The sequence below is a fragment of the Lepidothrix coronata genome, unplaced genomic scaffold, assembly GCF_001604755.1.
Source record: "Lepidothrix coronata isolate B3197 unplaced genomic scaffold, Lepidothrix_coronata-1.0 Scaffold0, whole genome shotgun sequence".
NCBI classification, from domain to species: domain Eukaryota; kingdom Metazoa; phylum Chordata; class Aves; order Passeriformes; family Pipridae; genus Lepidothrix; species Lepidothrix coronata.
Window position 1 is genome coordinate 951,794 of NW_016690180.1, and position 16,972 is coordinate 968,765.

A 16,972-nucleotide genomic window follows, 5' to 3' on the forward strand; every position below is an offset into this window, starting at 1 on the left:
TTCATAGTGTTAAATCAGTGCCTTTGGCTATTATGTTGCCAATTCCTGATAAGGAACTGTTAGGTTATGAGGGAGGCAGGATGCCTCTTTTTGGTTTAGTTCAGACCTGTTTCCCCAAGATCTCTATGGTATATTTATCCAAGCTTCACCTCTCCCTCTAGTAATTCAGGAAAGAGATGGTACCTGTTGGACTTTAAATACCAAATGATAAAAATGAATGCTTTATCTGAATCTCAGTAAAAGCTTCTGAATTGAATCTTTCCCTTATTAAAAAACCCTAAAAAACAAATAAACCCCCAAACAACTGGAGATGAATTAAAGAAAAAAAAAAGTGCAAGCAAAAAGCTTTGAAACCATCTCCTTTTCATTTTCCCATCACTTCAATTCCTGCCTGGAAGAAGTGTTTTTCCTTACTCCTAACAAGCTCCATCAGACTATTTCCATACTTCTTTTTACAATTAGGCAAAACTTTACCAGTGTGTAACAGGTAGGCAAAAATATTTGTAAACTAAAGCAGAATTTCCCAGTGGTTTCAGCCAAAGAAAATTGGCCCTCCCTGCCCCTGTTGGAACTGTTGGATTAAACAGCATATTTTTATTTATTTCACACTGTGCTTATAAGGGTACTGTACCATTGTTCACCAAGCAGGACAGCCACTGGTAGCTGAGAACTCTTCTTTTCTGCTCTGACATAGGCGTATGAAGCCAGAAATTTATTTCCTTTTATTACAAAAAAGTAATTTTAAATGTCTAAGAATAAATTGTTGTCAGTTGGTTTGTTCGTTTTGTGTTTGTTTTTTTTTTTAAGCCCTCAAATTTTACCTTTCAGATCACATGAAGAAAATAGTTTTATTTCAGTTTGGCCACCGAGGCAAAAAAAATCAATTACATGCACAGTTCTAGCTCTTATTCCAAAGAAAACAGCCAAAACTTAAACTTTGTCTTTAATTATATATTTGATTCATCCCAGTAACAAAACTTGACTTCAAACAATGGAAGAGCAGGAGGAAACTTGCTCTGAATTCCTCTCTTCAAAGAAGAGAACTCTTTCAGATACTATGTCAGAAAACTTTAAGCTGAAACCAAACGAGATAACTGTGAGGAGACTAAATACAAGGAACTTTAGCTGACCACAGGAATAACATCTCAGTACTGAGAGGAGGCCTCCAAAATTGATTTTGAACAAATATCCCCACATTTGGGAAGGAAAAATCAACTTTGCTAGATGGATTAATTATTCCTCTCCTTCCTTCTTCTTTTTCATAGTTGTAGGAGCAAATTATTATTCATTTAAAATTACCACACAATGAAAACACATTGTTATCTGTGCCCAAAACTACAAACCAGTTTAATTCCTACAACTGATAAGTAGAATATACCATGTGTTAATTGTGTGTACTATATTACTCTCATGACAATTCATGGAAGTGTACAACTTAAGTCAATTAAAGCTACTTGAAAGACTTCTGTATGCTGTCACCAGTTCATTGGTGCACAGCAAATTGCTTGAAAAGAATTGGGATGTGTACGCTGTATCTGACAGTTACAGAGCCATCCTCCGTTTTTTTTTTTATTTGATATTTGTTAGACTATTTTAGTTGGGAATAATTATACAGAAAGCCAGTGTAAAGATCACTCTGGTCTTGTTTGTTGTCGCGCACACATGTGTGTGCGCGCGTGTGTGTGTCCTGCTTTGTTCTGTCTTTCTACTTCTTGACCTCATTTTTCCTCCTCATTGCTGATTCCTATTTGTCTCTTGTCTCATGTCTTTTTTTAATGGAACAGATTGATATCTAGGGCTGTGTCTAGACTAGGAGAAAGGTTGAGTTTAGTTCAGCTGTAAGTTAAAGTTAGCTGGCCAGCTATATTCAACCACTTCTTGACTGCTGAAAAGGCAAAGCCATGAGAATTTATGCTCCTGGCTAGAATTTAACTTGCTTTTACATCTGGTAAAATAGGTATGTTTTTTAGGTTTGACTTAGTTAGGTAGTGCTAACCAATCTATCCCAGCCTCAGCCTTCAATGAGAAAAGCTGAACAATTCTAAAAGTTCTCCTTATGGTTTTTCTGGTCTGAGGGTGAAAACATGTTCTATTATAAGCTTTGTGTAGGTTGTTGAGTAAATTGCTAGATGAGTAAGTTGCATGATGAAAAACCTTGTATTTTTATTAGAGGAGCTCTAGGCCATCTTTTTTCTCATCTTAACTTTTTGCGGTTGCTACCAGTATACAAAGCATCAATAGACACGTCATTCCTATTGGCTTTTCATGACGTTGGAAAAAGATGAGCCTGAATGAGAAAGGACCCCATAGCATTTAGTTTTTTTTCCTGATATTCAATAATGTAATTTCTACTCACGTGAAAGGGACTGCTGTATGCAAAATCCTGAATGATTCTTTGGTGTGTGTGTGTACTGTAGCCGCGTGGGCTGAGGTGGACGCTGAAGGGACTAACTCATAGCCATGTAGCAAGGCAGCTACTGGATAATGTCTCATGGTCCACTGGCTCTGATGCTCAGTTCATTCACTGAAGGTCATCCTTTTACTGGTTCACCACTACTGAAAATTTCCAATTACAAAATTATAGCTGTTTTTCCACGTTCTCAGGAATGTGACACAACCTGATTAATTATAAAAATCTAAATATGTAGGTAATTTATTGGCAACATTTTCACATCCCTGCATTGCAGTTGTCCCTACTGGTAACGCTGGCAGCACATGACACCTAGTGTGCTCGAGAGTTGTCCCGCGGGGGGGGAAGAATTGAGTCCCCTCGCCCAGTTTTGGCTAACCAGAGTTCATAAAATGCCCAGGTGGCCTGGCCCCATTCAACACGATGCCCTGGGTGCAGATGTGGGCACCACTGCGGCAGGGCGGGCAGCCCGTGTGCCACCGGCGAGCTGGGCATCCCGGGTGTCCTGGATATCCTTGCGGAGTGTGGCATTTTTTTAGTGTGGTGGTGTTACTGACCAGGCCCTGCTGGGCAGAGCCGAGAAGCGGTGTTCTCCAGGCGCCGAGGGGGAGAAAGGCGGCCAAAGATCACTGGGTGAACCCCTCTAGCTCCACGCAGGGGTGCCCCGAGTATGCAGCTCTCTCCCGGCCCCCTTCTCTTGGCTGTGTCCCCCGGCTGGCCCGGGGCGGGAGCGGTGCCCGCAGGGCCCCCAGGGCCGCCCTGCCCACTGCTGCTCCTGCCCGAAGTCCGGCGGTGCGGGGTGCCCGGCGCTGCGCACCCGGCCCCAGCGATCCAGAGCCACCACCAGGAAGGAAGGAAGGAAGGAAGGACGGAAAAGAGGCGGAGCGGGAGCGGGCGGGAAGGGGCCGGGTCTCCGCGGTACACGGCGCTCTGTACACGGGCGGGCGCGAGTCGGAGCCGCCCGAGCCAGCGCGGAGCCCGGCGGGACTAGCATGAGCCCGGGCGGCGGCGCGGCGCCTGGCGCTCCGGCAGCGGCTGCTCTCGGCGCAGCGGGGCGGAGGGCGGGCGGCGGGCGGGCCGGGCAGGCGGGCGGTGTGGCCGGCGGCCTCCCCGGTGGCCTCGCCCCCCGCGCCGGCCGCCCCTAGCGCGGAGCCGGCGGCGGTCCAGCGCCGGGCACAGGCGGGCGGGAGTGGGCGCCGGCCATGGCGAGGCGCGGCGCTGCCGGGGGCCGCGGGCCGCTGTCGGCCGCCCGGGCGACGCGGGCCTGAGGAGGGCGGCGGCGACGGCGGCGCGGGGGGGCCGCGGCTGCATCCGCTGGTCCCACGGCCGAGAGAGGCGCCTGCGGGCCCTCCCTCTTCTCCTCCTCCTCCGCTCCCTCCTCCCTCTGCTCCTCCCGCCGCGCCGGGAGCTGCCGCCGCCTCCCCAGCGCCGGGCGCGCCGCGGTCGGGGTCGCAGTCGGCGGCCGCCGGGTTTTCCTCGTTTGTTTGGGCCTTTTGTGTCGCGGCTCACAGTTGGCTAAGCACGGCCGGGCTGAATCGGGCCATTGTTCGGGACCCCCGAGCTCCCACGCCGCACATCTCTCGTCCCCAGCCCCCCTTCAGCCTTCCCCCTCTCCCCCCTTTTTTTGCCTGAGAAGCCACATAACGTGCCTTTCCTCCACGCAAATCTGGGAGCTGTAAGCCGGACCGATTGCAAATGAAGTGTAATGCATTGTGGGACGTGTGTAAAATTGGATCATTCGAGGGGGAAAAAAAAAAAAAAGGAAGGGACCTGCGGCTGGCGCCCTAGAAGAGGGAGCGGCGAGATGCGCGCAGGTTGCGCCCCGGCGGTGGCCGCGCTAGGCTGATGCCCGGCGGCGCGCACCCCTGACCCATGCTGCGGCGGGAGGAACACGCTCGGGCATCCTCAGCATGAAGAAGACGCGGAGTACGACCTTGCGGCGGGCCTGGCCTAGCTCCGACTTCTCCGACCGGGCCTCAGACCGCATGAGGTCCCGCAGCGAGAAGGACTACCGACTGCACAAGCACTTCCCCCCAGCTTTTATTTCCCAGGCATCACGGGGCTACATGACATCAGGTTTGTAACATAATTTGTTTATGCGAGGGAGCTTTATTGCGAGGCTGTTGCGGAATGTGTGTCTGGCCGGGAAGGCTGTGTTGGTGGGTACGGAGGGGAGCCTGCGATCGGGAGGCTGAGTTGTTATGAATAATGCACAAAAAAAAAATAGCATACATCCACCATTTTGTACCTCTGCAAGATTCACAGCAGGGTCCTCGCAATATGGTGTTTAAAATCTATTAGTCAAGCGAAATAAATATACGAGATAAACGGTTGCATCCTTCTGTCGTGGAAGGGCAGATAAAAATGACCGGCTGTGCAGAGCATGGAGCCTTTTGCTCCTTTTGTGTGTAAAAGCATGTGCTGGATATTTACTGCTGCCCCACACATTCCTCTTTAAATGCAGTTAACTCTAGTTAACTTACCAGGCTTTCGTGTTTTTCCATTTTGGAAAGGAAAAGGGTCACCTGTGATTGCAAATGCTCTTGCCTTGTTACAGGCTCTCTGGGTTTTGGCTGCACGTTTCTGCAATGGCAAAGCATGCGTTGGTGAAAATGACTGTAAACACATTTGCATTTGTTTTTTGAGGTGTAGAAGGAGGCTAGACCTGTGTGTGTGGCGGAACACACACGTACATGTATATTCATTTGTCAGTTGCTTTCAAGGAAGGCCGTTGGGAAATAATGGACCAACATGTTTGTGCATGGGAAAGAGAAAGCGCAAACAAAACAAAAAACAGCTCAGGGAAAGGCAGTCGTCAGGGAGAGGCTTGGTCTCCGATGGAGAGTGCTGGTGAGATTTCGGAAAGCCTCAGTACTGTTAGTGAAATCTGCTCCATCCTGAAATGCATCTTAATGGCCTTGGAATTAAGACATTTCATAAACACCTAAAAGAAGACTTGAGAATATGGTGATCGGGAGGGGACCAGGGGCAGAAAATCCTGGAAACCTCCTTTGTTGTTCTGCTGCCTGCTTGTTGTGATGATAGGACATAATGTTTCATTATTATGATGGCAAATGCCAATTTATCACGAAGGCACGTTTTTCCCTCTGAGGCTCAATCTAGGTTGAGTAGGCAGATTCTTTTAAAGGAGAAAGGTGTTTATTATGCATTACTGAAAACGTCTCCAGCCCTGTATTCTGTTCCTCCTTCCCCATTTCTATTACAAAGGTTGAGCCAAAAATTGTGGTTGTCAGTTATATGCTCACTTTCCTGTCTCTGGCCCTAATAAATGTATCTCTTTAGTCAGGATTGGTTTCTCATGTTTTAAAAATGTCTTCTGACTGTTATTTCTTTAATGCCTGTGTACAAGGAAAATAACATGCATTTTATTGAAAAATTTGCCTGTGTAAGAATATTGTGCTGTTTTGACAACATTCTGGTTTTTTCCCTTTCCTGGGAACTCACATATTGAGAGGAAATTACAAGGATAATTTATGCTTGAACAGCTGAATGATTGTGGCGGTGGAGGAATTGATTTATTTCGTTGGTGCTGCAAGACCTGAAAGGGGCTGGAAAGCTGAATCTGTCCATACTGCGAAGATTTTTGTTGTTCTGTGTGAATGTCCTGATACTCCCGCTGTAAGATACGCTGTGTCAGTTCTGTTGAAGTAGGTACTTTTAGGCCTTTCTTTCAGTGTGGAAGCCTGTACTGAAAAGAGAAGGAGCTCACGTGAGCGTTTTGTGCCAAGCAGTGTGGTTTTTGCTTGTTTTCAATTCTTCAGGGAAGCAGTCTGGCTCTGTGAAAGCTTTATCTTGGCAAAATTGGTACAATCCAACCAGACAAACACCAGCAATCTGCAGAATCAGATGTGTCACCCTGAATTTTTTTACCAGATACCTGTGTCCTTGGGGGGTGGGAAGTGACACAGAATTTTAATCTGTTATGAATGTTTTGAAGTAATCTCCAGACCTTCAGAATACTTGTTTATGAATATGGAGCTCATTGATTCCAATTGCAACAACTGAAGAAGAAGGGCAAATGTCATCTTTGGTTTTACTAATTTGCTAAAGTTATTGGAGAGAGAAACACATTGAAAATTGAAATCAGCAAGTGGTTTTTGTTTTTGCTGAGGTTTTCTTGGGGGTTTTTTTTTGTTTTTTTTTTTTTTTTTTTTTTTTTTTTTTTTTTTTTTTTTTTTAACCCAAACAACAACTTAATAGGCTTTTATCTGGAAATGCAGTTGTTCTCTCTTGATGGATAGTTTCCACATTCATTTAATTTTAAAGGATCCTTGTCCACTGCCTTTTCAAATATTAGTTTTGGGAGGAATAGCTGCTGTATCTAAACGCTTCTGACTGTTTGAAGGAAACTCTCTTCCTTGCAGTTGTGGGGATCAGGAATACAAATACTTTCTTTTTCAGCCAGAATGTTGTAGGGGAGAAAGTGTCCTGAAACACATGGGCTTTTCAGAAGGCTGCATACTGTTTATCCAACTATTTAACCTCATCACCATTAGCATTGTTGTGGTTCTCTTTTAATTAAATGCCTCATTGTTTGGGGTGGGGGTGAAGGGTGGGAAAGAAACCTTGAGGTTTTGCCTCAATTACTGTGCTTAGGGAAATATGGAAAAGCAGATAATCAAACAATGTTCAGTAAGATGCTGAGAAGCTTGAAAGTTAATATACAAGTATGCCTCAGTGGAGCATGGAGAAGCATCTATATATTTCTTTCAGCACAGAGAAATACTGAGTAATGGTGTTGCAGTTAATGCCGTGGTGTTTTATTTGAGAAGAATACAGTCTCTAAGCAGAACAAGTTTATAATGGAAGTGCAAACCTCATGGTAGAGTGGTGAAGCATACCTGATTTTAAACAGCCTTTTCAGTAAAACTGAGTAAGGACCAGTTTGATATTTGTTTGATTTGAAGCAGCATTGGTGGCTGGCCAGTCACATTTTCAGTACTCAGGGAACAAACTGCCCATAATTATAGAAAATTGATGCAGATGCAATTCATATGAAATCTAAAGATTGTTTGACAGATGAATGGAGATGGAAGTAAGGAGGGAAAAAAGCAGACAATTTAGAAAATCACACATTTTTGCTGCTGAATAATCTCTTGATACATGCTATTAAATAGGCTGTACTCCAGGGTTTCTTTAGGCCTCCTAGCAACCACTAGGTTCAAAGGCCATGCAAGGAGTTCATTGTTCATGCAGAATATTAATTTCCCAGTGGAGGACTGTCTTGGAGAAAAAACACTGAAAAAGAAAATTACAACAATGTAGAGCTTTGACCTTGTGTGAAAAGAGACATTGAAAAGTTTGAGTCCAATAAAATTCATGCATGTTACTGAAAAAGAGGAAATATACTTGGAAGTTTTTGATAGATTGCTGCTTAATTCAAGGGAAAATAAAGAAATCATATGCAACTGCCAAGCAGGATAAAAGTTAATGAAACTTAGGAGGCCTCCAAACAGTCACATGAAATAATACATATAGCTCTTGAAATGTTGGAAGCCTCTTTCTTTTTTTTTTCCCTCTTCTAAATAACAAAGGCAAATCCTGGATTTTGTTTTAGCAGAGAGAGGAACTGCACCCTGTGATTGACCCAGCCATTAAATGTTACGAGAACTGAGTAGTACTCTTGAAAGAAAACTTTTTCTGCAGCCTTTCTTGAGCTACTTCAGTTGAAGATTTTGGTGTTGGAGGTGTATCGCGTCAGTTTGAGATGGAGGTGGTGTAGGGTAACAGTCTAGCACACACAGCATGAAGGAACATCTAAAGAGCTTTCTACAAAACTAACTCCGGAGCATGCTCATTTGAAGGTTACCTTCTGAAAAGTATGCAGTTACTTTATTGCTCTTTGCATACAGTTTCCTTGCAGAGGTTTCAGTCCTCCAAAGTTGAAAGGTAAAATTCAGTCTATATGTTGCCTGCTGTTACTGAGTTTGATTACCAAGTTAAAGCAGAAGGGAAAGGAGAGAAGTATGTAACACTGCTATCCAACTGATGGTATCTATGTGCAAATTAAAATTTGTGGGAGGAAAAGATATCCTCATTCTCTCTTTCAAGGATATTTGGTGAAAGGTCTAGGACAGCCTCTTCAAGCTCCTTGAACAGTAAGAAGGCTCTTGGGAGCCATTTGAGCAAATTCAAGGGTCCTGAATATTTTTTTTAAGCTTCAATCTCTAATTCTAAAAATTAATATTTGGAGATAACTATGCATGATCTGAAGAACTCAGTTTAATGTAATTGAGAAATGACAGATACATGCAAAGCTTTGAAGCTAGTTCAGTTCTCCTGTCCCTTAATTCAGTTATCTAAAGGAATATGTTCTAGCTTGAAAGTAGCTGTATTGTAATTAATATTTAATTGAATAATCAGTATTGCATCACCTTCTTTTTCTCTCAGTGTGGTATTAAGAAACACCTTCCCATTCATCTTCTCAACAGTAATGTGATTGCTTTGCCTCCCTGAATTCTGAGTAGTTTTAGGTTGTCTTAGGCCAGACCCATTGCTGGGACAGTGAGAACTGAGAATGTGCAGGTGTCAATGGCTAGCAGGACTAGCTTTGCCTCTTGGCTTCTGCTCTATCTCCTTTGCTTTAGTCTGTGCCAACCTGGTGAACCCCAAGTGGGTCACTCTGTTCAGCTACTTGAGGGGCTGTGCTTACTTACTTTATTGCTTGGAAAGTTGCTCCTGAGCTCACTGTGTCTACCAGTCCCTTTTAGCCTCTGCGGCATCCACTTAACAGAAAATTAGGAACTTTCACTGCATCCTCATCTGGGGGGAGCGTGTAGGTGTGCTCTGTCTTCACACCACAGACTTGGTGCAAGTTCATGGACCAGTCATTTTTGCACAGTTTCTAGTTCATTTTGTGTGTCCCCCCCCAGTTTCTTGCCTAAACGAGAACAGAAGACAAGCTTCTCTCTCCTTCTGTAGAACCCTGAATGAATGGTTTTCATTCTCTTGGTTGCACATGCAGTGTGAACTCACGGTGCTGTGCCCATGCCAGTGTGTTATGCCACACATGTGCCTGGTCCTTGCCCACCAGATACCAAGACATTTTCTGCATATCCATGGCTTCACTTTTAGTCCAAGCTGTGGACAGTGTCCTGAGCACTGCTCATGCAGTCAGCTGACCAAACTGCATTTGAATACCTGTTGCTCTCCCTAGCCATTGTGACCTATGAGCAAGGGGATCCAGAGTGTCTTTTTTTCTTCGTGGCATTAGAAGTAAAATCAAAGAGGAATGGATATAAGAAAGAAACAGAAGTTTATGTATTTGCCTGTCTTACCTGGACCTATTCAGGTTTCTATCTCAGTTCAGAGCGCTCATCCCTGTAGGGCTAAGTTTCAGGTTATTTTTCCTCCCCAGCCTCTTGTTGCTGCTTACATTCAAAGTCCCCATGTTGTCTCTGCTGCTTTGCTTGGACCTTCAGCCAGGTTGGGGTGCACAGAGGTGCTCCAGGATCAGGTCACCAAGGGGTGGCATTGGCAATTGTACAGGGGTGTCAGTCTGAGCACGTTTCTAGGTGTGTTTCCAGTAGTCCTGTGACCAAGTAATTTTTCTGTATGCTCACTAGGCATCATGATAGCTACTGAAGATACAGGAAGCTCCTCTTTCAAGAATAGACAAGCGTTGAGAACAAACACAGTACTGATTCATCACAAATAGCTCCCAGTCTTTCACAGGTGTAGAAGTTATACTCTGTTGGCAACATTTGATAAACCTGAAGGGTGTTGAATGTCTTGCCATTTTGGAATTGAATAGCAGCCATGTCTTTGCAAAATGCATTACTTGTTGGAGGGGGCTGAAATGTGAGGATTTTGCAGATCACCTTGAGTTAGCCCAGTGACCTGCTCAGTTGTGAGCAACAATAGGCCTTCATTTGTATGCTGGAGAGTTAATCCCAGAGTAAACTACCATCTTTGTGATAGTCTTTGAACAGTTTAAAGAGGTGTAAGTACAATCAGGTGTGAAGACTAGAAGGATGATATTTTTGCTAAGCACATTGTAGAAATCCTCCAAAAATTGGGGGTTTCTTTTCAGTGTTCTGGGCAGCTTCTTTAGTGTGACTCTGCTTCATTGCCCATAGCAGGTTGTAGAATATCTCTGTGAATAGCATTAAAACAGAATCAACATCCAAATTCTGGGACATAAGTAAAGCAGCACTGAAAAAAAATTTCAGATACTCTTGGATCCTCCTGAGCATGCTTTTACATGGTTAGAAGAGACCAGACAACATTAGAGCCATGATCAAAAATTGTGAGCTAATTTAGAGCTTGTGTGAGACTTGCTAAATAATACAATATTAATGGTGTTTGGGTTCTTTTCCTTGAAAATCATGATACTTTACATTATTTTAAATGATGAAACTACCTTTAAACTGGATATCTGATGGTTTTGGTGGTGTAGATGTAAATCTGAGCCTAGAAATATAGGTTGCCCATTGTAAGAAGTGTCTGATGAATACTTCATGCAATTCTGTCTAACTATTGTGTTTGATTTTTACCAGAAGAGGGAAAAAGAATAGTGGCCATTGAAACTGAGACCTGAGTGCCTGAAGTTAAAGTGAACACTTTCAGTTATAAGTCTTTTTTCCTAGATGAATCAGATAGGACAGGAAGAAGAAACGAGGGTTAAAAGCTTTTCTAAAAGTCTCATGAAAGTGTGTTTCTGTACTTGTTTTTGCAGAATTTTTGGTATCAAGGCCGGTGGCAACCAGAGTAATCATTGGGAAAGTGCTTGAATATTGATGTTTCAGAACTCTCCCAAACCAGTATTTGTTGTTCCCAAGTGACTGCCTGTAGCTATGAGGGGGTATGAAATTTGTTTATAGCTACTGGCTTGCTTTTTCCAGCACATTTATCAAGTTGGCTGCTCTACTGATGCTGTTTTGTATCTCAATCTTGGATGACATATAGGTGCTGGAATTATCTTGCTCAAATAGACTGTGGAGAAGAGGAGGGTGGCAGGGAAAGAAAAAAGGAAGACCTGGCTTTACAGGAAGTGTATTTGGGCACACAGCATGATGTAGTTGGGTAGAGCAGTCTAGTTCAAACAGAACCCTGGGCTGTATTGGCAGGTTTTAAACAGTCTGCAAAAGGTGACTGAAAAAAGAAAACTTGATTTTCAACAGGCTTGTATAAAGAGGATAGCAACTCCCTTTTCCTTCCCTCAAAGAGAGATTAAAATCACTGGGTTTGAAAGTTAGGAGGTGAGGGAGGTATTCCCAGTTGTGTCAGTCATTGACTTTGTTTTCCTGGGCACTTTTAATTGTTTCTGCAGTTCTCTACACTTAGATTGTGATCTACTCAGTAGGAGAACTGTCTCATTTGTTTTATACTGTAATATTGCCAATCACAAAAAAATCCTTTCTCAATCCAGGCCTTGAATTGGTAACTGTGGGTAAGAACAGACATCCAAAAATAGATGCATTCAGTGTGAACAAAGCAGTCCTCATTCTGCAAGTGAAATCCTGTAATTCAGATCAACATTTGGATGCCACTGTGTTCTTAAGAATTTTCCTTTTCGCCTTCCTGCAAGCTGAAAAAGAGAGCCTGTTTATAATACCAGCAGTAAATGATGTGGAATGATTGTTATTCCGTACTGTTATCAATTCTACCTTGTCAGCCAACTCCTCACAACCCAAAGATAGTTCTGTTTTTCAACAAATTGTAGATGATGTGATTCCTATAATTTTTAAAGTACAGGAGTGTTTGTTGTTACTTCAGTGGGAAACGCTATCTGAAGCAGATAGCTACAAATGCACAATTTATTAGAAATTTCAAGTTGTGGTATTGAAAAAACAGATCTCAATAGTTTTATTGGATTTGATAGGGTGTGAAAGCAGTAGAGGAAGAATGAACAGTGTTTGAGGAACTGCTTTTATTTTGTGAACTTTATGTAGGTATTTGAGTATTGTGAAAAAGAATGCATGAGAAGTTGATCGTATTTTTATTAGGTCTTTTTATTTAATGATAGTAAGAAGAGAGACAGCAGAGGCATCTTTCAAGTCTTTCATTTTGTGTCTGTCTTGTAAAGTTACTCTTCACTTTTGTTTCTCTGTGATACATTAGAGGTACATGCAGTATGTTACATTCAGCTTTTAGGTCAATGGAAGCAGTAGCTGCTTCTGTTTACCGCTTTTTCAGAAGTTGTCCAGAGAGCCTAGATGAACTCTCTTCCTATCCCTCGCTGACCAGGGGTTTTATTTTGAAAAGTATGTCTAACATTAGAGTAGAACAGATTTCCAGACACTAATTGTCACCTTCCCAGACATGATCGAGAATGCAGCTGCAGTTTGACTGGGATGCTGGAACTGAAGGAATATGAGAATGTCATCTTGTGTTTGAGTACTGTCCTTGGGTAGTATATGTGTCTTGAGGTGCCAGTAGCGAGTAGAAATCTGCATTTAATGATCTCAAAACACCTTTTCTAGTTACAATTATCTTTCTCAGCTATATTATTTAAAGAAAAAAAAATGAATGGCTCTTTGTAGTGAATCTGAGCTTCACATTTTGAGGCTTGAAGAGTATAATAGACAATTCAGAAATACTTTCTTAATGTGGCCTGGAAAAGGCAAAGTTCAGTATGCAAGCTAAGTTCATCATAACACAGGAAGCTGTGCTGGGAGAACCTAGATTATATAAACTAGTTTGCTTGACCATTTGTGTTCTTTTAATTTCCTCCATAATTTCCTATGAATTTCCTGTTGATGACCTGTGACCTAGTTTCGGAAGATGAACTTCTGACCGTATGTGATAACATTGTAAAATGCCATAAATTGGACTGTTTATTCTGTAAGCCAGTAAAGATGATGTACTAAATTTCATTGTGGTACTTAACTTTGCCTCTTACATTTTCACAGCATTTTAGAGTGAAGTGCCATTCTTCATTTTCATAGGATGTTCTAAATTCTGCTCTCCTGAGAATTTGCGTTCTTGGACTGTACAGTGACCCGTTTCACTACACATAAGCCTTAAGCTAAATATTTTTTTTAAACAGAGTGAAACGGAAATTTTTTTTACAAGGTTTTCTTAAGATTTGTGTGCTTTTAGGTGTAATTACTGCATTGCTGCCTGGGGGAGTAGAGGGGACAAAAACTTCAGAGGAGAAGTTTATTGGCTTTAACATAAAATTTGGAACAGCTGCAACCCCCACCTGTAAATCGGACATGTCTGTGGCACGTCTCTTTGGAGTACATATATCTTGAAATGGTACTGGCATGGATTGTCTGCATAAGAATGGATTTGGAAATGGAAATGTTTCCATAAGGATGGAAATGTTTTCACAGAATACAGATGCAAAAAATTGTTTTCTGCATTTTTTTCCAGGCAGCTCTAGTGAAGTCTCAGTTTCTGAACAACTTTTAAAATTTGGAAAGAGATAAAGCCATCTCTAAATGAAACATTTTGCAGTTTTTGTTTTTTGCTAAAATCTCGAGGCATTTTCCTCTGAGTCAGTCTAAATTTCAGTCTGTATGATTATTTTAACTGCAGAATTATTCTTCAGGAACCATGAGGGTAAAATTGAGGCATCTTTTAGAACCCTCACTTTAAATATCATATTCTTAACTACCTCTTTGCACAAGAGGTTGAAGTAGCTATGTGAAGTATTGTTTATTTTAGAGCCACATGCAGTAACTTTTTATCAGGCGTGGTCTGCCATATTGCCCATTGTGCAGCACAGTAAAACACTGTTTATGTATAAAGTTTATTAAATTTGATATGTTGCAAGTCTGTGCTCTGTGTGAGTGCACTAATGGTTCTACATGAGAATGCACATTGTGTGCCCCAGGGTCTGATTCTGTTCTTTAGTGGGAAAAGTGCACAACGTTTATTTTGACTATTCAGGTGGGAAGCCTTAGCACCCAGCAGTGCTGCTTCCATGAACAATGCATGTACCCATCTCTCTTGCACATATTGTTTGCCTGGAAAAGCTGAGGAGGACTTAGCTGTAACTGCTGAGTAATGCTCCCTTTTAATTGAGGTCTGCCTTTGAAGAAGGGCCATAGATTGGACACCTGGAGAAACTGGGGCAGGCTTACCAGAAACAAGGATGGGTGTAATGACAGAGAACAAAAAGAGGAGTTGTGGACAGAGCTGCTGTTCTGCCGGAGCAGGCTTGTGTTCTTGTGTCCTGGCTGCAAGAATTATGCTTCACCTTCCCCAGTTCACCCTTAGATTTCAGTTTCAGTCATTTAAGTGGCTGCATTTAATCAGGACTGTCGCTCCTTCACTGGCATGTCTCTGAGCTCATTTCCGAGGCTAATAATTGATTCAGCTTTTTTTCTGTCTACCAGATGATGATCTTATTCAGTTTTCATCCCAGTGCTGATTATTCCAAATACAGCAATACCCATGTAGCAGTACAGTACACTTGGCTTTTCATGGTTATCCTTTTTTATGCTCTCAGTGATCCCTTTTTCACACCCACAAACAACGTATTTAAGTAAAATGAAGTGTTTCACTGTCGCTTGCATTTAGAGTTAAATAATGAAAAGGTAAGTTAAAAGAGTTGAGGTAAAAAGCTCTACCTGACTCTGTCATTGTAATTAATTCACTAAGTAATGTGGTAGTTGAACAGGATGGTGTGTATCAAGCAATAAGAAAGCACACAAAATGGTGTCAATATTGAATTTTACTCATGAGTTGGTGTCAAACCAAGCTTTGTTAATTCTAGGTATATTATAATTGTCTGATGGCACAGCTGCCCTTGGGAAGTGTCGTTTTATCTCTAATAGCAACATATCAAACCCAGCTTTTCAGATCAGAGCATTTAACTTGTGTTGTACTCCTGAATGGATGCATGTGTGTCATTGCTGTTCATAACATTGGGAGGGCTGTTTCGTTATGGCAGACCAGCAGGAAGCGAAACAAAAATCTAAAACCTGCTCTGGTATACATTGCCGTGCAATGACAGTTTTGGATAATTTTTTCCAGCAAGAGGTAGAAGGACTGTAAAAAATATTCTTTTTTTTTTTTTTTACCATAAGTGAGAACCTAAGAGTGGCTGTGCCAGTTAAGATCCAGGTCTGTCTTGCCCACTCTGCTGTGTCCAACTGTAACCACAAACAGGTGCCAAGGAAGTGGAAGGAGAGAGCAAGTGTGTGTGGTGCTTCCCCCCCCTTCCCCCGCATGCTTCCCACCTCCAGCTGGCTCAGTTTGTTTAACAGTCCTCATCGTGTTTCACTTGCAGGTTACTGTGTGACATCAGACAGTGTTTGGGGAGTGACAACTGCTCACCTTGTGTGCATTTTCAGTACTGAACTTGCATTAGGTCTCATCCTGTCCTGTTTTGTGGCTTTTTTTGCTAATGAGGACTACGCACACATGTGAAGAAGTTTTAAGGTTCTTGGTATTTTTGGTGGTGGAAGAGCAGATCAGCTGTTGGGTCATGAAGCAGCATTAATCCCATCTCTCCAAACACAACATACGCATTCCAGATTCCTGTAATTGGGATATTAATAGGATTCGTGTCATCACACATTCTCTTTTGAAGTCATGAAAGAAGCATTTGTTAATAATTTCTGTAATTCAGCTTATTCCTCCTTTCATTTAGTTTTCTTCCCTTAGTTCCTTCCGTTTCTTTCCCTCTGAATTCTGGGTTTCATGAGCTGTCTCATCTTGAAGGTGACACGTACCTAGATGAAAGGCTTGCATTAAGCAGGAGTTTCTTGTTATATCAATGCTTGACATTCCAAAAATGTCAACTCCTGATTCAAATTGCAAGCAGGATCTGGTGCCAAGGCATTAGTTGTTTCTAAGTCTCCTGCTTATTAGTAAGTCAGAACTGCTGTTTCAAGACAAGAGTTGACCTGAGAAAACGCAGCAGAAGTGGATCCTAATGTTTCATGCCTCCAAGGTATCCCCTTTCCTTTTCTTGGAGGCACTGGCTGGCTCACAAGATTAATCTTGGTTCAGCTAATAGCTAAAGGCCATAACTTTCCAGCATGGCTTCCTGAGCTTGTGACACATTGGGTGTCTCACTGAAAGTGCTGGTTTTTGCAGGAGCCAAATGTTCAACATCTCTGGAGGCTGATAAATTGGACCGGGCAGGTTTAAAAATCCACATACCTGGATTTTGATATGGGCCTGAACTGACCCAATCCATATTTTCAGCAAAAAGTCTGCTTTTGAAAACAGTGGTGGAATGTAGAGCTGAGTCCAGTCACCACTAGCTCTCTGCAGAGCTGCCAAAGTATCCATGAAAATTATGTCCCCAAGCCCTGTCAATTCATAGACCAGCATTATAGAAATGTTTTCTGAAATAGATTTCAGGTGCGTTGTGTAGATGTGGATGGAGACAACTGCATGTGGCAGTTCTTCCAGAGGTGGTCTGTGTTATGAACTGCACGTGGTCCAGCCCTCTCAAGGGACCCTCTGTTCACATTCAGTGATGCTCATGGGAATAATCTTTTTGATGTTTATGTACAAAATAACTGTACTGCATGTGCTGAGTGGCATAATATATTCATGTTGGTTATATATCATTTTACTTTATACTTATATTCTTTTTAAGACTGCTCTCTTTAATCTCCACCCTTCTGCTGAAGG

General features: G+C 42.5%; 1 protein-coding gene across 2 annotated transcripts in view; it reads left to right on the forward strand.

Annotated features, from left to right (window-relative positions):
• Positions 1-16,972, forward strand: part of STOX2 (storkhead box 2) — a 101,281-nt gene that overhangs the window by 23,847 nt on the left and 60,462 nt on the right. The window contains exon 1 of one of the 2 annotated variants that reach the window (XM_017804405.1): positions 3,878-4,486. The exons of the other annotated variant lie outside the window; for it this stretch is intronic. Coding sequence (XP_017659894.1) covers positions 4,321-4,486 — 166 coding nt within the window. The 5' untranslated portion in view covers positions 3,878-4,320. Of the gene's footprint in view, positions 1-3,877; positions 4,487-16,972 lie in introns of those variants that run through there. 2 annotated transcript variants of the gene reach the window in all.